This window comes from Grus americana, chromosome 2, assembly GCF_028858705.1.
Source record: "Grus americana isolate bGruAme1 chromosome 2, bGruAme1.mat, whole genome shotgun sequence".
In the NCBI taxonomy this organism is placed as follows: Eukaryota; Metazoa; Chordata; class Aves; order Gruiformes; family Gruidae; genus Grus; species Grus americana.
The window spans coordinates 122,269,572-122,290,271 of NC_072853.1; the positions used below are offsets into that span (position 1 = coordinate 122,269,572).

The 20,700-nt window shown below is 39.7% G+C and overlaps 1 protein-coding gene across 6 annotated transcripts in view; it reads right to left on the reverse strand.

Moving 5' to 3' along the window:
* Positions 1 to 20,700, reverse strand: part of NEK11 (NIMA related kinase 11) — a 98,056-nt gene that overhangs the window by 2,938 nt on the left and 74,418 nt on the right. For 5 of the 6 annotated variants that reach the window (XM_054814378.1, XM_054814380.1, XM_054814381.1 and 2 more), the window contains 2 exons: positions 20,516 to 20,576; positions 14,388 to 14,484 (listed from right to left, as the gene is read on the reverse strand). In XM_054814378.1, the coding sequence (XP_054670353.1) occupies positions 14,388 to 14,484; positions 20,516 to 20,576 (158 nt within the window). The remainder of the gene's footprint in view (positions 1 to 14,387; positions 14,485 to 20,515; positions 20,577 to 20,700) is intronic. The other variant, XM_054814379.1, reaches the window with a different exon arrangement.

A 20,700-nucleotide genomic window follows, 5' to 3' on the forward strand; every position in this document is an offset into this window, starting at 1 on the left:
CAGGTGTAGAGAAAGAGATTGAGAGTTGTCTCCTGGTGCCAGCGTTAAGGCTCAGCACTCTACTACTACTCTGCACGTGGGTTCAGAGGGAGTGTGCGCAAGACTTCCCAAAAGCAGTTTAAATGGTCAAACCTGCACACCGTCCCCCAACAACATCACATACTCCAGCTGTACTTTATTAGCACGTAAGAGACTTCTGAAAAATGCTGTTGCTATATATAGTAGGACCTACTACCGGTAAAAATGGACAATACATCTACTATGGTATTTTTGCCTGAAGAATATCCTAGGTGACTGCTCTGACCTCACAAGGAGGAAACACTTCTCCTCACATCCCGTCTGCTCTCTGCTTTTCTGCAGCTTGGTCATGCCCAGCTGTGATCCCCCCCTTTGGCTACACATTGCCCTTCCCGCTGGCTCCTGACACAGGGGTAGATCCGGAACTTGGGGCAGAGAAAGCCCAGACCCAGGATCAGAAGCCAGAGGGCCAAGCTGGAATCTCTGCAGGTCCAGACCTGACTCAGTTCTGTTTCCCATAACTAGAAACTGCCCTCTTTTTGTACCAGCGGTGCTGTTCAGGGAAAACCGTAAACTGTTGGAAGTGATTAATTCTCAGACACTGGAAACCTAGGGATTAGATTAGCACAGAAAGCTAAATAGGGTAGAATAGATAGAGATTTGTTTGGCAAATAATGTACATTTCTTCACAAAACTTCCTAAGAAATATCACAGTATTTTGCTCCAACACTTAAAAATCAATATCTGAGAAGCTATTTTGAAATCACTGCTACTTCATCAACACCTTTACTGACTCTTCTCTCCCTCTTAGACAAGTATGCTTAATTTTTTGGCAGTTCTGTCTATTTAAAGATGAAAAATTAAGCAAACACATACCTTGGGAGTATTGCTTCTGCTAATAAATGTGACCTGCAGACTTGAATCTTTTCAGCTAAGCTTGGCAGAGCATGGAAATCAGCTCATCTGTGTAATAGCTGATACAATAGAATTAGGAGGAAAATGTTCCTAGGTTGAAAATTAAAGGGTAGGTAACAAAAATTATAACCTGCTTTTACAAAAGAAGACATCAGGCTCTGTTTGGACTTGAGAGCTGCATTAATGCGAGTCTCCTACCACATCACACATTTTTCTGTCACAGAGGCAGAAATGTGGGACATAAGGCAGTAAATGTCGAACAGACATTACTGAGTGAATCTATCATCCTGACGGAGGGAGGGGGGAAGTGGCTTCCTGGAAAACGAGGTTTGCCAATTATGGCCCTGATCCTGTGCTAGGGAATATTTTTCCATCCCTGTGAAGTCTGACAGAGGCACAATTACAGATTTTGTACTGCCCTTCTGTTTACAGTTACTTCTGTTTCACCTGAAACCTGGGACACCTGCACAGCCTTAGCACCAAATGTGCTGTGTGAGCTTCCATTTGGCCAGGTTTTCTGATTTACTGGCACCTACTCTTTTTGTGCTATCTTAAGGCTCAATCACCTACAAAATAACTATTGCCCCCCCAGAAATGAGCCATCCATCCCTTTCTCGGTCAAGACTACACAAGCAAAGGGGATACCTGACATCTGGGCTTTCATTACTCTGACAAGCTTTGTGGGACAGAACCCCATCCCACACTGCCCTAAATTGTTTTTCACTACGCTGGTATCAAAGGAGTTACATCAGTCCCTACCAACCAAGGGTCTGACGCAGGATGATACACACTAACTTGCTTAAATGTGGTATCGCAGATTGTTCTTTCATTTCACTGTGTTACAAAGGCTTAGATGTACTGAGGAATTCATTGCTGGCATTTGAGCACTGTGTTTCCTAACTTTTAAGCGTCTTGTTCATGCAAGGAAATTTACAGCTCTGTGGTTGAATTCCTGTACAATGGAATCACCCAAAAGAGGCATCCACCCAACACAACAGCCCACGACAACTGAAGACAGGCATATCCTAAAATCTGACTGGCTTTAGTGAATTTGGGAATCACCTCTGTCCACCTAGGACTCGCAGCAATTCAACACCACCACGTAGGTACCCAGCTGTCCCCTTTTGCCCTAGAGTCCGTGGTTAGAGCATTCACCCAGAGAGCTGGAAACCTGGGGGTAGAAGGAAATTCAAACCCACGTGTCCCACAGCAGTACCATCATCACCAGTCAGATTGGGGGACGAAGGACTCTCCTTCACCTTCATTCTGATTTGTATGAAAGCAGATGTAGTGGGCCAGGAGAGAATGAGCAGTGATGGAGGATAACTCTGGATAGATTGAGGACTAAGGACAACATTGGAGTTATGTGCAAATGTTATTTGCATGAGAGAGTCCCTGGATAAAATAGTATGAGCAGTTCTTGGAATTCTTCAGTCCTTGGGACTGAAATCCAGGTTGTCACGTGTAAGTGACTACCCAAAGAGTGTGCTTTCGCACTGCAAACTGTAAGAGATTCAACAGTGAGTGCAACCTCCCTCGCTCCTTCTGGTTGTGGAGAGCAGTCCCAGTGCTCCAGGCAGAGGAGGCACAGGGCTGGGGACTTCCACAGCCTGAGGCACGCGGTGACCACCAACCTACTGGCTGGACAGCAGATATTGCCAGTCCCCACAGTGTCATCCATGGAAGCTGTGGCTTGAAATAAAATGCCTCTTGCTGCTAGCTTTTGTGCAACACACAATCCGTGCCTAGAGAAAAATAGCTGGAACAAGCCCCAAAGGCCATAGATACAGAGATCTGATTTGTGGATAAAGATGGGGTTTGGGCATGAGATAGGGACTTGGTTCTATCAAGGCTAAGGCACTTCAGAGCATGTGAGAAGCAGTATGAATATCAGCAAAATCATAGGCATTTACTGCTTTTACTCACTGCCAGTGTTAGAGGGGAGCTAAATAGGAGCCTGGAGAACTGCAATTTTATACTCAGGGTGTCTAAAAATGTTCCAAGTCATTTAGTGGATCTGGGCCCAAATGAATTTATCAGGCTATCTGGTGATTTGCAGCTGATTTCCTATGCATCAGTGCAAAATTACTAAAATTTGACAATATAATAATGTTGTGTTCTCAACAGGCTGAGGAAGTTGTAAATCTTTCCCTGGGTGAACCAAAAAAATTTCTGTTATCCAGTGGGTCTTTATTTTGACTATTCTGTTACTAGCTACATATTAACATTTCTCTTCTGCTCTGGAGATCAATTACAATACACCTACCTTTATGCAGCCCTGACAAAAAACCACAAAACAAGATTAGCCCCTATGGAGTCCAGCAGTATTACTTAGGATTCCCATCAATACATCCAACTTTGATTTGTCCCTGACCATGCTATTTCTAAGCATTTATTTATTAACCTTATATTTCTCTTTAAAACACAGTACAATTGTGCCACTTTGCAGCTACCCAGTAGTAACATGGATCTTGGTGATTGTTACGTTTATCTCCTGAAATGACTCTGCAAAAGAATCAGGAAATTACATATCTTTGATCTCATACAAAATATTGTTTTCTAACTGTACCAGAAAATCTTGGAATATCTGCTACAGCATCTCACGGTTCAGTAAACAAACAGGTTTATCTCAGTTACAACACAAAAGGTCCCTTTCCTCTCAAGTTATCTTCCTGTCATTCAGTATGTTGGCATTACTGACTATGAATGATTAAAACTTCTCTGAAACTTGAAAGAAACCGCTCTGGGTTCAAAAATCCATTTGCAGCAAAGCTTGTCTGTTGCTCTATAAAGACCCTTTCAGATCTGCTAGGAGAAGTGCATTGTAAGTTCCGTGATTTATTTTTTAGGAACTTAATTCTAAAGGAAGGGCAATACTTTTCTAGTTCTGACAGCTGTTCAGTCTTGGGAATGTGAAAAGTATGGCAGTCTAAGAAAAGGGCTTATAAAAAAAAAAAAAAAAGGAAATGGACAGAATTATTATATAAAAACTAGTAAAAGAAAATCTGCATTGTTAATATTAGCCCCTACCTTCACCTTCAAGCCTCAGTGGACTTTGACTTTCACCTTATTATTGCTGAATGAAAATTTCTTCGCTTGAAGACACAATGATAATTTTCATAATTCATCCTTAATTACTTCATAATTTCTGAATTAAAGCACCTTAATTTGATTGCAAACAAAACTCTCTGATGTCCTACTTCAAAGACTGGCTAAATCTAAAGCATATTTAGGACGTGTTTTCCCATGAGCTAAGCAGGATCTTATTATTAAAAGCTGTAGACACACAGCTGAAAAAATATCAACAATAATATTCTACATATATCTCATTTTCCGAGATAAATAAATTTGTAAAATAGTAATTGAAGCTGACATCTGCTCTCGGAAGAAGTGTGAATTAGAATTTAGAGCTGCTAGTTGAATTCTAGCTACTACTAATTTAGAATATAGTTTGTCATAAGAGGAGATTTTTTTTCAGTTTTTCCCACGGGAAGAAAAAAAACCAAGTCACAACAAAACCTGGTCATTTAAATCAAAGCTGAATTTTAAAGTCTTCCTATATTAACAAATTTACTGTCGATACTAAAAATGAGAAAGGAAACAAGTTTGTTTATATACAGCTATTCAGGAGGTAAGACAAGTGAAAATGACACCGTTTAGTGCCCATGAAGAATTACCTGAAACACTTCCCTGGGCTGCAGTCTCTTTATACACATTCTGCAATTTCCTAGCCTTGGTAAAATTATTTTAAACAAGATCCCGGTTTTTAACAGTGTCATGGCATATAAAGAGTCTTTGAAAAGTCATCTGTTTAACTCATTCAGCATCACTGATCAAGTAAAAATTCGAGGCACATTTAACACATACCTGATGCCATCTACTTTGTTTATCAATGCATTTGTTGTAGACAGATGTGTCTGAAGAGCAGCACAATATACTGCAGATAGAGATCTAGGCCTTTTATTTTTTTCCCCAAAAGTAAACATTTAATACCTGAACACTTTTCAAAATAGGACCCTGGTCATTCCTATCTCAAATCTCTTGGAAAATCAAGTAATTGTACATCTAGATGCCTGGAAATATGGCATATAAAAGACTAATGAAGATTCCTATTAAAATTTACAGAAACATAACAATCATAACAATCATGGAGGGCTGGAGCACCTCTCCTATGAGGACAGGCTGAGAGAGTTGCGGTTGTTCAGCCTGGAGAAAAGGCGGCTCCGGGGAGATCTAATTGCGGCTTACCAGTACCTGAAGGGGCCTACAGGAAAGATGGTGAGGGACTGTTTATCAGGGAGTGTAGTGACAGGACGAGGGGTAATGGGTTTAAGCTGAAGGAGGGTCGATTTAGATTAGATGTTAGAAAGAAATTCTTGACTGTTAGAGTGGTGAGGTACCGGCACAGGTTGCCCAGAGAGGCTGTGGATGCCCCATCCGTGGAAGTGTGTAAGACCAGGTTGGATGAGGCTTTGGGCAACCTGGTCTAGTGGAGGGTGTCCCTGCCCATGGCAGGGGGGTTGGAACTAGATGATCTTTCAGGTCCCTTCCAACCCAAACCATTTTATGATTCTATAATATACTATCTCAATAATGTGTCAGGTAGTAGATTCACAAAGATAGAACCGAAGCTCACTCCGAAACATGACTGAACCAGAAAAATTGCCATTAAGCTAAAGTGCATTTTTCCAATACTCAGCTCCTTTTAATTTCCTGCACAAAAATGTTAATGGCGATACATGTCTAATGAGTTACTTTAAAACTAAGAGCAAGGTTAGGCCTTACAAGTACTAGTATCCTCTGGTTTTGTCACAATCCTTGGCCATGTCTGGCTAATGTAAACATAGTACATATACTACTGTAAACATAGTACAGTTGGATTGGTATCTCCAAACTCTGAAGACCAACATCTCATGAAAACATGCTGCTCAGCAAGGAGGTTCACTGCAGAAGGAGACAGACCTGTGGCAGAGCCATCCCTGATGCTGTTGCACCCTCTGGAGCAGTGCCAAACGCGGTGTTTTGGGTCTGCTAACTTCCCCTTCATGCAAGATAGTTTTCATGTTGCCCAGTCTCTGGTGTTTTAACCCACGGGCTATTTTTTATGATACCAACTCTGCATTGCTCACCTCCTTCCACATGGGGAACATGAGATGTATCCTTAATGACTTACATATACAAAAGAAAGAAATCACTATGTGATGATTGAGAAAAAACATGGTGAAGAAGGAAAAGGACAGATTTTTCTTGCAGACAAGTACAGTATTAAAAGTAGCAAGACAGAAGCAACGAGGGAAACAGTAAACGCTGGTAGCCCTGGCAAGGGTTTGGTCAATGCTTTTTGCATACTCCCTACCTATAGTTCTCCCAAGTGCCTCTGTAAACCTCCCAAGGTTGCAATGCTGCATCTAGTAAACACATCTAGTCAAGATTCTTCAAGTGGTTCTGTATTGAAAATAGACTATATAATTAATGCTGCATGAAAGCATTCTCACATTTGCAAACTATTGACAAAATCAAGGCGTTAGAAAACTGAACAGCTCAATCTATGTATTATGTATGCACAGCACGAGAAACTAGGGGAATCATGCTTTTTGTGCAAAACGAAAACATATATTAGCCTAATTCTCCTAATGTGTTGAGTGTTTGGGGCTACTTGATGTTTTAAGATGAGTGAGTCTGTACTTATAATTTTACATGTTTTGTTACTGGATAAAAACTCTCTCTCTAGCACTAAAGCAATTATGACATTACTGTCCACTCTAAAAACAATTCTCACAAATTCAGGATTGCAGAATGGCTCATGGATCTATGACATGCAGCTCAGTCCAGAAGCTGAAAAAGTCTTGAGCTTTCTTTACATATCTAAGTAAATTCACAAAATCTTACACTTTAAGGGTTGGACCTGAGGTTTAAGTAAAGTGCAAAATGAGCACCAGGATGAGCATCCCAAGAAAATACATCAAAGTTTAATTGTGCCCTTTTGTATGTTAGCTAATAGATACACTCACTCTAGCTACCAAGTTTGATCATTTATTCATTCCAAAGTGCTAAGTAACTCTGCTAAGAACTGCTGAAATTATGGCACTGGCAGGTGACATGCTCTTCCCATCCTCAGAGGCAGGATGGAGAGGTACAAGCTTCTCAAAGAACAATCTACGATTTGCAAGAAATACAAGTACAGGAAAAAAGCAAAGGCAATGGTCACCCAGCCCAATTTTATACACTTACCTTAGTTGGCTACCACCTTTGGCACCAGCACGAGAGAAACAGAACTCTTACAGGTAAATTCAGAATAGGAGTCTAAAACATATGCTCTGAACTCTCCTGTGTTTTTCCATAAAGAGGGCCCAGAGAAGTTCACAGGCACCTAGGAAAGGTTGCTGGAATTGGGCTGCGTGACTGTCCTCCTGTACAACTACTCCATTCAATGCCTGATTAAGCCAGGCAGTTGAGTATTTGCATAACATTATGCATCTGTTGCCTTTCTGAAGACAACGGACTACTTGTGTTTAACATTATGTACATGCTGAAGCACTTTCCTGAACTGGGGCCTTAATCTTTGGCACCTTTACTGGGACAACAAATGAAGCAACTACACATAAATATCTGTGGCCAGTTTTACAGCAGATACAGCAAATAACCTAGTACTGATTCAATTTAGGTTACATAGCGAGGGCTTCATACTGGAGACTACTTCAGAGAAGCCAACACATGTTCTATACTACAGACTAGTTGAAAACCCAAGAACATTTGGATTAGTGACCTGGGATTTTAATATGTAATTCTATTTTCCATAATCATCGGGCTGGAGCAATACATAGATACTACCTTCAAAAGCAAACAGGAAAAAAATTAGTAAAACAAACTGTTATTGCCAAATACCTTTCAGTAGCAGCTATTCAATTCCTATACTGCTTGTAGCCGGCAGGGCAGCACGTTAAGATCTATATAATCAGTACACCCCCATCTAACAATTAAATTATGGATCACTCGCAACTTTTGCTGAGCTCAGGTGTATTGGAGTTTGTTGTGAAGACTAATAGAGGCCCTAAAGCTGAACAACCACTAAAATTGAAAGTCAACAGCTATAATATTCTGGGCACATGGAACGAATGCTCTTGGCCATTTTAAAGATGTCTTCATTTCCAACTCAAATGTACAGAACTTCTGTCCCGTTACAGCAAGAAAACAAATTCAACCTGCAAGTGTGAAACCTGAGCTTTGTTAATTGGGTTGCTGTTGCTTTCTGTGTGACTCTGCATGTACTGGGCAGAAAAGGAGAAGCCACTAGTAATGAACCATTTCTGGAGAAAATTGGATCTTACCAAGTATTTTGGCATATTTCTTGTATGGAAGATAGGCAAGGTCTGAATTAACACAATGGATTTTCCAAGATTCACACATTTTCACACCTCTCCCCGCCTATCAATCTGATCTTGAAGATGCAATTTGATGCATCTGGATACCAGGGATCACACTGTTCCTGATGTAAGGACGAAATGCTATGTGTATGCAATCTGAACGAGAACCAGGATAGTACCCTAGAGGAGTCCTGAAGATTAGGATCCCACCAGGAATTGAGCAGTAGCTGTCAAACTATCATCAGGAAGATATTCACAGGATAACTATCTCCAGGATGCCTCAGTCCTTTTGGAAGTGAGTGGAACTTTGCCTCTTTGGGTGCTCTGAGATTATGCCTAGTTTTCCCTTCCTGGATGGTAACAGTCCAAACCACATAGCTGAGGAAGGCAGAGACAGAGGGTCGAGACAAAAAGAGAGGCAGCCAACTCTTGCTGTGGAAAGGAGAACAGCATGGACAATGGGAAGAAGGTGAATGAAGACTCACAGAAAATGCCTGGGGAATTAGACCATCAGCTCCAGCTTTAGCCTTGAGGGGAGACTACCACATCTCCTGCCGAGGATTCCTCATTCCTGGGCAGTAGCCACTGCCTCACTCACCTTCATTTCTTCTGAGGAAGGAAGAGCCCAGGATTCACTCATTTCCACTTTCTCTCTCAGTTGCTTCCTTGGGACACCAACAGCTCACAAAACAGAAGTGTTCATTCACTTCTCCCTTACAGGAGCAAAGAACCAAGTTCTCAGCTTGGTCATGTTAAAGGCAGGTTCAACTCTCCTAGTGTTCCTGGTGAGTTTCACTGTATTCTCACTTCACTTGCTTGTAAAGCAAACAGCAAAACCAAAATACTTCAGACCTTCAAATCTGAATCTGGAAGGTAAGTATGCAATTATCTTGAAATAGATTAACAGTAAAAGAAAGAGAAACTCATGGGCTGTTTAATGTGTTTCCATAGTGAGCTCATTTGGCCTTGAACAACTCAGAGATAGAGTCTGGCCTTTAAAAATGAGGTGTGAAAAAGACCGTGACAAGGAACATGGATATTTAAGTAATATTTTAGCTTAGCACATGACAAGTAAAAAGCCACAGTTATGCTGTAAGGTGTCTTGGGATCACCAGACAGAAACTATTACCAGAAAAAGGGAATGTTGAACAAAACAACTATGTCATGGGTAAGATGAAATTCCATGCCAAAAACATTCCAGGATCACCATTCTCAAGAATAATGTCCTCTATTTGTCTACAAAAAACAGTCATAGCTCAGACAGTGTCAATAAACTTCCTTACCAAACATGTCTTTTGTCTGTGAGAAGACATCTTATTTCTTGTGCATGTTTACATAATGACACCTTCAACATGACAGTCAATGACAAGTAGAAGGTCAATGAGAAATTTTTTTATGGAAGTCTAAAAACCCAATTAGCTTTTCTATATTTGTTGCTTTTGTCTTCACCTAAAGCTGCCCTTGGTGATGTCAACAACAAAATCAGTTTCAGAAGGCTCAGAGCTGGCCCTTAGGAAGGTCCATCCAGCATATAATGAAACACTAAATCGAATAATTAGTTTCTTTACTGCAGTAGTTCAAAAATGTGCAGAAATAAATGTACAAAAAGTCTTCTATAGTTTAGGCATTTTTAGGACTACTTAAAGAATATCCAGTGCCTATTCAATGACTTCAATATGACCTTTCTTTCTGGATTTTTAAGGTAAATGATACATTTGATGCCAATGTCACAAGCACAAGCATATATGCATACTGCTCATGAGTCTAAACCAATAGTGTTACAAGCATTCACAGGAACAGAATAAAAATGTCACCAAATGCCTTTTCTCCATGACTTCTGAAAGACGGCTTTACTTACACTCAGCAGGTGATGATGAAGTCTTTTGCCCGATCATGGCATGCTGCTGTGTGTAAGACTTCAGGGACTGACTAAGAGGTGCTTACTGCTGTGCTAAAGGATTTTAATTTACTTAAAATTTGGGGCATAAAAGCCTTTTCCTTTTACTGACATACACTTTATTGAATTCTGAACTGCATATTAAAGTTCATGGCTATTAAAATGACTCATTGTATATATTCATGGATACCTCCACAAAGCAGCACAAAACACTCTGTACCAAGTTTTTTTTTTTTCTTCATTTCCTACGTTTTTATTTCTCTTTATATTTTCAGGAAAGAGAGAACAAGATATACATTCTATTCCATAGCTATTCCATTATTCAAAAACTAGCCTTACTCTGTAAAAAACAAATCCTGATTTTACAAAGCCAAGAAATGAATTTTGAGTACAGTGCTGAAGAGGCTTCAAGGGAAAGCCTCCACTCACTGGACACCTGGAATACAAATACTACACAACACAGGGAGATGCAATTGTGAATACAGCCAATTGTACCAACCCCCCTTGATAAGGCTTGTTCTTTTCCACAAATTTCTGCACACACTTGTCTTATTTCTCACCTTCACTTTTCCATTTTAGATCATGAAACCCTGCACAGACTTGAGATGTCAAGCATGCATCATAAGACTTTCCACAAGCTTCTGTCCTGCCAGACCCTTCACTATGGTCAAATTGTGGCTGAGGTGGTCAAAAACTTGGAAAGAAGGGCCTCGGAACAAGATAGAGTAAGCTGAAAGAAGCAGAAAAATGTTTTCAGCTAGAGCTCTAAACAAGTTGGGGGTGTCTCTTCCAATGTAGATTACCCAGTCCCATGGATGGGAACCATCACCATGAGAATGAGATAGTTGGTGGCCATGACAGAAAATACCAAGAAACAGCTCCTCCTGTTTCCTGCATCTAACATGATTCCTCAACCTAAAATCCCAATATGAGGAATATGAGTCACACAACTCTGATTTATATATTTGTTTGACTTCTCACTGTTAACAAGCAAGGCTGGGAAGGAGCATAATGAGAAAAAGCTCAGATTATCTTTGAGGGAGCTTGTTGAAGAAATAGAGATTTCGTATCAACACTGCAGAAGATCCCAATATCAAAATGCTTAGCACTGAAGTAGAAGTTTTTGTGGAGAGAATGAACTCAACTTGAAAGGTAAAGTTAAATCTCTGCTGCTATAAACTTTATAATGAATATTGATACCAAGTATACAAACTAGAAATTATTGTCACTGGAGTAGGTGATTTTATCATGACTTTTACTGAGAGGACAGCAATTCAAAATGCTGGAACAGAGTGCAACGGGAATTAGAAAGAAGATGTCAGGGAAAATATTCAGGGATGTAGTGAAGGAAGCAGGTGACTGAATCATAAACACTATCAGGTTGTCTGTAGGTTAAGCACTGAGTCTTTTTTTTTTTTTTTTTTTTTTAACTTAAAATAGAAGACAAAAGACTCCTACCTACCATATTCAAGAACATCTGTGGCTTCCTTCTACATTCCTGTAAGGACTTTTATTACAACTTCGCTCACACATGAATATAGGTATAAAGACCTGCACAAAAACACAGTAGAATCTACCTAAACTGGCACTCTGATAAGCAGCGAGTCTCTTTGTCAAAGAACACATTCAGTGCAGCACAATATGATGACTCAAGCAATGAGCACATCACAACTTGTCAAGTGACTGTCCTGCTGCACTTGTTTGCAAGCCCGTATCATTCACGTGTCAATTAAAAATGGCTAAAAGATCTTTTTGCTGTTATACTCCATGTGATTTTACATGAATCCACCATTAGCATTTGAAAATGGCACTGATCCCAAACCTTCATACTTCTGTTTCTATAGTGACTTGCCACCTAGACAGATTTCGCTGCACTTCCACTTTGTCTCCACTGCTCTTCTTTTCTGTTTCATCATAAGAATTCCAGCTACTCATTTTCTTTAAGACAAAAAACCCCCACATTCTCTCTTTCATTAGAAGCTGTCAACTGGAAGACCCCGCCATAAGTCTGTGGCTTCCTGAGTAAAACTGAATAACCCAAGTTTAAATTATATTAGCCTTGCCTAAGCAGCACTGCTGTGTGGATGAAGTACAACACATCACATGAAGTTTGCTGAGGGATAAGCAGAGCAGTCGAGGCTTTATGCATCATTCTGCAGCCAGATGTACTTCCTTCTTGCCACTGAAAACTCCCCCGCTGTGCTCTGTGTATTGGCCACGTGCAAGACTTTGCAGGGATCTCTGTGTATGTGTGTGCTGGGTAGTGTGCTCACTCACTTGTCTCTTAACGCCCTAGTTGCCAAGCAATTAACATACTCACTCACCTTTACATATTCAGAAAATGGCAAGGTCATAGTATGTTTAGAAGAAAGGGCAATAACCTGACTAAGTGTTTTGATAGACTTCTTTAAAGTAGCTATTATAGCGCACAAGAGGAGATCTGTACCTTTATTTACCAAAAAACCCCAAATAAACCCAAACCACACCGCTCCCCCTTAATTTGTTCTCTTAATGAATGTAACTTGAAAATTATTCATGGGTATGGTCTGTGGGAAGTTCTCAAGATGCTGGCTGGGCGGGTCTTTTGGCCTATAAACCCAGCTGACTGTTCTCATTCAGGAATTAAATGACTAGGAAAGTGTTCTAAAACCAGGAAGTCTAGTGCATTAAATGTGAATTACTGCAGTTAATCAGGCTTTTAATTAGCATATGGCTAGTTTATGAAATATTCTGAAATTTGACATTTCCAAAGGACCATATAACAGCACTTCCAAATTCTTCAGCCTTTAACCACCACTACGTGGCTTATCCTATCAGAACCAACAAACTGTGAAAACCATGAAACAGCACTGGAAAAACAGAATCTGAAAGAAGCCATTTAATCGTACCTCAGCCCTAAAAGCAATGACCGTGAAGTTCAAATAGTTAAGGCTTATCCTGTAACCATGAGAACACAAGGTGAAGGCAGTAAGATTAGTAGGCATTTTGACTAAACAACCTCACCTTGCAACTAGTTGGCACAACATGACACATTTTTTTTATTTTTATAAGTACTTTCCATGAGAAAGGAATGGAAAGCAATCAGAGCAGCAGGCTGTGAGACCTGCTGACTGGTTGCACAATAAAGGCTAGGCCATGAAGTGAAACCCTAGGAGCTGCTGCATCTTTAAATATCATAAAACTGAACAACTTCTAGCTGGAATAAATCTGATTGGTATTTCCCTTGAACACACGGTGCATTTGGCACTGTAATTTGTTTTAAACAGTGATTGGCATCAACGTTGCATTTATTTTCTTTAGGAGATTCACTTAAATAACTGCTAGTATTAACTGAACTTATTTGTATTCTGATAACATCCACCATATTGTTGGCACTATCCACCCACACAAGAGAAAACTGCCCTTTTTTAAAGAGTTTACAATCTGAGAACAGTTGAATGCTGCAACACTGCAAAGAAAATTTGAGTTCAGAAATAATACATAGCATTATGATTATCAAATCAGTACCTAAATTAGGGTGCAATAAATCTTGGAAGGCCAGAAATTACTGATTCAACATAAAAGCTCAAGATACATTAAGCATTACATTCTAGAAAGGAAGCATTGGTCTTTGTTTTATTAAGACACTGAAATCTTTATTAATAAAGATGGGGTTTCAGAGATGCTGAAAACAATTAAGACAGTGAGTTTCAAAGGGAGCTGCACATGTAAATTCCTCTATCTCATTTGAAAATCCCAGCCAACAGCAGGAATCATGTTTGGTTTAAATCATCATATCATCATGGGAAACAAATCCATTAGTCTTTCGTTCCAGGCAAGAATGAAGTGTGGGTGAGGGAGCAAACATGGTGGGAACACAGATATCTGCAGGTGATTTATGGGCATGTGCTGAGCTAATAAAGAAAGCGGAGTTCAGAATGACACCGACAGCAGTGAAGGCAAACTAGATCCTGGAAGGATGACAATGATTGTGCAGATTATGAGAAAACAATCAGAAGTGACAGTCAACCTTCATCCTCTGTGGAGGCAAGTAGGCATCCAGTCTGTAAAGAATACCTTACCATCCACTTCTTTTTGCTGAAGGGATTTTTTGGGGTGGGGAAACAACACACAGTTTTCTTTGCTGTGTTCTGCAGTTTTTCAAATCCTTCCTCTTTGTCTGAATAGTGGTAACACGTAAATATGCTACTTACTCCCTCATGCGTTTCAGTTTGGTCTCAGCCATAGTGCTGTTGAGAGCTCTGAATCCCTGGGGCACCCCTGGAGACACTCCGGTGACAGTCCCCGAGCCTACAAATCAATGCAGAGACACATAACCTTATTCACCTTCATCCCCTCAGCTCTACTGCAGAGTCAAAGGCAGTCAGAAGGAAGAAGACTATTTCTGTTTCTCACAAGGTAGTGCCACATTAATTAAAGATGAATTAGATTATTAAATGCACATTAAGGGCAACTCCTTTCTAAGGGACAAGTAGATTTATAGTTTAAAGGTACCAGAATTGTAAGAACAATTTCCCTTCTGTGTAGTGTACGGAGAATTACATTACAACAGAAAGGACAGTCACTTGAGGAAGTGCTGGGACAGATAAATATTCAACAAAATGAAATTTGCGTAGACAATATGTATTTTCCTCCATTGTTCTTGCACCTATTTATAACAGCAAGAACCTTCTTCCTAACAGGCAAGTCTCTCCTTTAGCTTGATCATTACTGTAAACTGAAAGTATTTAACGTATGACATCACTTTCCCTTCAGACGAAGGTACTCTTTTTATGTATGCATATACATATAAAAACATACCCGTATATGTAAATACATATATATTTGTGAGAAATATACATATGCATATACACACATGCACACTCTTTCTGTTTACAGGTCTCGTGGGCTGTTACAATATTTGAGGCCCTAACGCTCACGGACCGCTGGTGTGAATCCACAGGAACACAGAAGTGCTGAATCACAGAGGACTGTCGGGGTTGTCAGCTCCGGTATCCTGCAATTTCATGTTGCCATTCCATCACACAAGTCCCTGCTTAACCTAAGGAATTTATTTATTTATTGACCCAACTGCTCCCATTGGAAGACAATTCCAGAGCGTCGCTGTGAGCTGGTGGCTAAAATCTCTCCTCTAATTTCCCGACGAAACTTCTTTATTGGCCAGTTGATGCTCATTTTTCTCCTGTGCCAGTCCTTTTCTTTGGTTTACTCAGTTCTTACCTTCCCTTTTGCATACTCCTTTCATTTCTTACTAATTGGAAAGAGAGATCCTACTTCAGCTTTCAATTTGCTAAGCCAAACAAAGCAGCTATTTTAGTTTCTTCTTGCAAAATATTTGGCATTAGGATTTCACTTCCCAAAAGAGAAGAATAGGTATCATGGTGGAACTACATCCTGCGTAAATGTGTGGGCCATGGCACAGAGGACCCAAGTTCTGAACAGACACAGGAGGGCTCTGCATAGGATACAAACGAGCCAAAAGTCACACAAACACGTTAACACAATGCCTTGTCTAATTGAACACATGCTTCCCTCCTAGCAGGGGTGTTTAGCTTGGAATCAGCTGAGGTTTAGTTTGGATTGTGTTAACATTGATCACATACAGCCTGAGGGAGCCTGCAGCTACTTTCCTGCTATGAGCAGTACAGACACCCCCAGACAGCACTGAATGCTTCCCCGGAGTGCGTAATGATGGCTTTCCCAAGAGTTAAGCTCCTATATCTTACATGAATCTAGATCCTGATCACGTAAGGTTGAATATTGAGATAAAAACTTTCTGTGTGACGGATCCTACTGAATCGCTCGCAGTAAGTACCTGCTGGATTCAGAGCTTTGCTGGACCCAGAAGATAGGAAGTAGGCATGGAGAGAGACCACAGAAGAAATGGATTCCTGACTCTGTTATCTGGCTCTGGACAAATTATTTGACTTTTTAAAACATTTTCCTAATTTCTCTTTACACTTAATGGCTAACAGTTGACTGGTGCCTAAGTATTACAACTGAGGTATAGCTAACATAGTTTAAAAGATAAAAAAATGACAAGCTCAGTTCTCACTAGCAACCAATAACTTCACCCACTGATGCAAAAAACATTTCCTGATCATTTACTGTAACACTACACATGCATAGCCAAACACTTTTACAAGGAGTCGGTGAGCATTCAATTACTTTAGCAGCATGGGATAACTCAGCTGTCCTCAGGGTAGCCCTGAGGAAACCCCACACGCTGTGCAAAGCAATGCTCATGACTTATTTGATGGCATGCTCCTCTTTGAGTTGGCATAGAGTTAAGGTCCAGATGTGGGGCTTTGGGGCTTTGAAAGCAATAAAAAATTGACACCCCAAGCACCAATGATCTATGGAGAATAAAATATTTGCATTCTCCTAAGAAAGAGTATGTTTAACCACAGGCCCCAGCTAAATTCTGGTATTACTATTATTACAGGATATATCACTGTAGTAAGAGCTCAGCATACTCTTTCTGCTTAGTGGGTTTAATCTATTTATTGCTACAGTATCTCCTTCTCCTCCACCATTTCATTATTAAAGACATCCTTCTTGTTTTTTCTGGGATTCTAGGCTAAATAGTTCGTACTTTGTCTATTCTCCACGTTGGCAGTTGGCCAAGCAAAACTTACTCTCTACATGCAAACTAGTATCTATCTTCCTCTCCATTTAATATGATTTTCTGGGTACTATGAGACAGCTGCAAGGACTACAGATTGTAGTATGCTGCAAAGGTGTGGTTAGTCATAAAAAAAATGAGTTCTCAGTGAAAACTGTTAAGAGCTTTTCACGTTGTTGCTACAAGTCTCAAAATTTTTTCCTGGGGTGATTCATAACCCACACCAACTTCTATATCAGAGGTATTTTCTTAGAGGCAGTTACCTGATTAATAATAATATTTTGCACCCAGCTTCGATCAGTTTGACTACCCATATATCAACACAGAACAAGGAACTATGCTTCTTCAAAAAGTGGCCAGATAACTATTTGCATTTTTATGCAATATATCATTCCTGATTCATTAAACAAAACCAAATGAGACAACAAGAGCACTGACTTTTCAACACCAAGTACTGTGGTTTTCTGTATGTATTTCAAAGACAAATACTCTCCCACCATCTAGCACAGTACTGCAGAGAACAACATAGGGCAAAAGGTCGTTGTCCTCTCAGGTCACGGAGCACCAGTTTGAGGTTCTCAATGCATCCTTCCTATTCTGTCGAAGGGAAGATGAAGGGATCTGTAGGGAAACAAATCCTCTGGCTGACATTCATTCACAGCTACTTACATTTATAACCAGTGATTATGATTATCTGGTGAGACTTTTCATACATTATGGCCCAAAGGCATTCCTACCAACATTTCTGCTAACAACTGAATAATTGGTGATAGACATCTACTGCATCTCTTGGCAAGCCATTATATGTTGGGAAGTTATTATCTCCACTGAATCATAGACATTGGTTTGGATTTTGGATTTCTTTCTTCAGCTTTGACTGCTACTTATGAGATCCTACAATGTCATTTTCTACAAGATTAAAAAGCTTCTTAGAATCAGATGTATTTTCCTGAGTTTATAAACAATACAAGTAACCCAACTGCCTCTAACCTTCGCCTCCTCTAAGCTAAGCAGATTTAGTAAATTGTAAAACCAGTTTTTCAAACTTCCTTTAATTTTGCAGTTCTTTTCTGGGATCTTCCCAATTTTTCACACTTTATCAGCGTGGACTGTCTTATTTCAAATACACTCCACATGGAGCTGTATAGCCAACCCAAAATGAACCTCGTACCACACTAAAGCTCTGGTATTCACAATGACTCAGTGGGAACTCTTGAGGAGAAAACTCAGTTACTTCAAAAGCCCTTTTACCCTTCAACACTGAGGTTTATAGTAAAGAAATTCCACCTCTGGAAAAAAACAATGCATATTTATTGCATCCTCTTTATCATAGCCCTTGTTGACATAAAAAACGTTCTGGTTTTATTCTACGCTGATGTTCCCTAACATCTGCTTGAAATGGCACATAATTTTTTCACAATACCTTTAACAATGAAAGACACTACAAGAAATTCTGGCCAGGCCAGATTTCTGCATCTGCCCTATTATGGCCATGAAATCCATACTGTTTTCAGGAATAGCCATTATAATGATGTTGTAGCTCCCTAACCCAGTAATATGGTGATGCCACTGCTAGTACCAGGTTATGTGCCTGGACCTGAGTTTGCAAGGCTTCAGGCTTCATCTGAACTTGTCTCAACCTGCCAGAAACTTTGATTTAATTGCTTAAGCTGTAACCTTCTAATGACCAGGTAGCTGTGGCTATTTTATTTCCACTTATTTTTGTAACATACAACCTGCATTTTTACATTGATAGTAGTATTCTGTGTAGAATGACATATTTATAACTAAATTCCAATTAATGTAGAGAAATACAGGCCTGGTACAACAGCAGATGCCTTGAAAAGTGGGGACAAAGGATGAGGTGTAAAAGACTATGGGCATGGGATGACAAGAGGTTGGGCACAGGCTGGTACTGGCAATCCCATGGCTGTGACTAATGTGTGAATGATCAGTTACAGAAATGAAAACCTGGAAGTGGACATAATTAGCTTCAGGGTAAACAAAGAGAACAAGTATCTAACCTACGTAAAATGCACCATATACAGAAAATGTTGATGTAACATAAATTTGCAGCCCAGTGAAGAAAAAGTAAGGTATAAATGAATGTTAACAAACAGATAAAAATTGTCCCAACTGCAGCTTTGTAGCTTGACATTGGAAGAACTTACAATAGTAAATTTTAAACTTCCTCATTGACATTGATCATACAAAGACAAAAGGACCCTAGCAGATTTCTCTCTTATTATCATCACATGTATTTGTTTGGAACAGATCATACAAACCTAATCACTAATTCAGCTTGGAGAAAGGCGTTAAGTTTCAGCACAGACTGGTCAGAGATTTTTTAATGATGAAAGCACAATTTAATTCTTCAGTATTATAGTTTGAAAAGGCATTTTCTTGTTAATACTGAAAGAAAAAGAGGAATGCAAGAGTCTCTCTAATACTAAGATTTTTTAAAAATACCACTGTTTGTCTAATACTCTGGGTTATTCCCAGAAGCCCTCAAAGCAATTCCTCTCTTTCATTAAAACAACAAAATATTGAAGCACAGAGCTAAATTTTGTCCCTATTTCCAGTTCTGCAAACCCACTTCAGACAACGATGCTGCAAATGCACAAATGAGTGCAGAAATTGAAAACTCTGGGATCTCTGTTAGTGTGAAGACAAACTAGATGTGAATGTTCCTTCCTTCAGTTCTAAGGAAGTCCCTGACGTGGGACCCGGAAGGTGACCAGACATGATTCAGTGGTTACAAGACTATGATGGCCAGAGCTTTGATTACTCCCTTTCATCCTTTTTTTTCTTTGGTTTTCTCTTCCCATCAGTCCATGCTCACGAGCAGAGGTGAAACAGAGCTCAGCACTGGAGGAACCTCTACAAGGAGGATTTCCCAGGCTTCCCCTACATTCTCGTGTCAGAGCCACAAGATAATACGGAGTCAGGTTCATCCCGAATGAGTGAGTGTAAATGAGGCAGCTACACAAGACTGAGGTTCCCATGGAGCCTTTGGGGACTCAGCTGGGCTTTCATGCAACCCATACACACGCTGCTGCTGGCACAGTTTAACCCTGTGGTCTTCAAGGACAATGACTATGCCAGCCTCAGTAAATAGCCTGCTTTCATTTAAGTTTTCATCTTATCTTTTAAGTAGAACATGAGAAACTAGGCTTTCAAACTCTAAATTTATAGAGACAACTTGCAGGAGATTTTAGGATTAAATTGCAAACTTAAATTCTCAGTGATTTTTCTGCACCTGTAATGAGACATTGTAAATTAAAATAAATCTTATCGAAACCTGGATCATCTTTTAAAAAAAAATTTAAAAATGTTTTAATTAATTTTCTCTTATTGTTACCAGTACTAGAAACTATAAAACATCCTACATATCCTTAAATATTTTCCTCTGGAGAAAAGATGGCAGAAGCCAAGTTTTTAAAAGCTTTTGTTATATCATTCCATACTTCTGACCATCATGCTTTATGGCTCTATTATTTTCAACTAAAGCACTTAGCTGTGTATGCCTTTTCTTTTGGCGTATTTATACTTCTCTGCAGTAGATTAAGGAAGACATTTTCAAGAAGATCATGTTTTTTGAGTTATTTTGTTGCAAAATGGAAATAATTGGACTGTGATGAATACAGACTGCTAATAAGTGCTTCTATTACATTTAAAGAAAAGATACCATATTACCCAATGAGCTATTATTCAGGACGCTCTCCAAATACTTCACCATTGCCTCGATATCACTGTCCTGTGAATAAATGAAATAAGGAACAGCATTAGTGTGAGCACAAACATAGACACTATCTACCAGAGGTACATCCCACAAACATAAAGGATATCACTTACACCAATGAGTGTCAACACTTGACTAC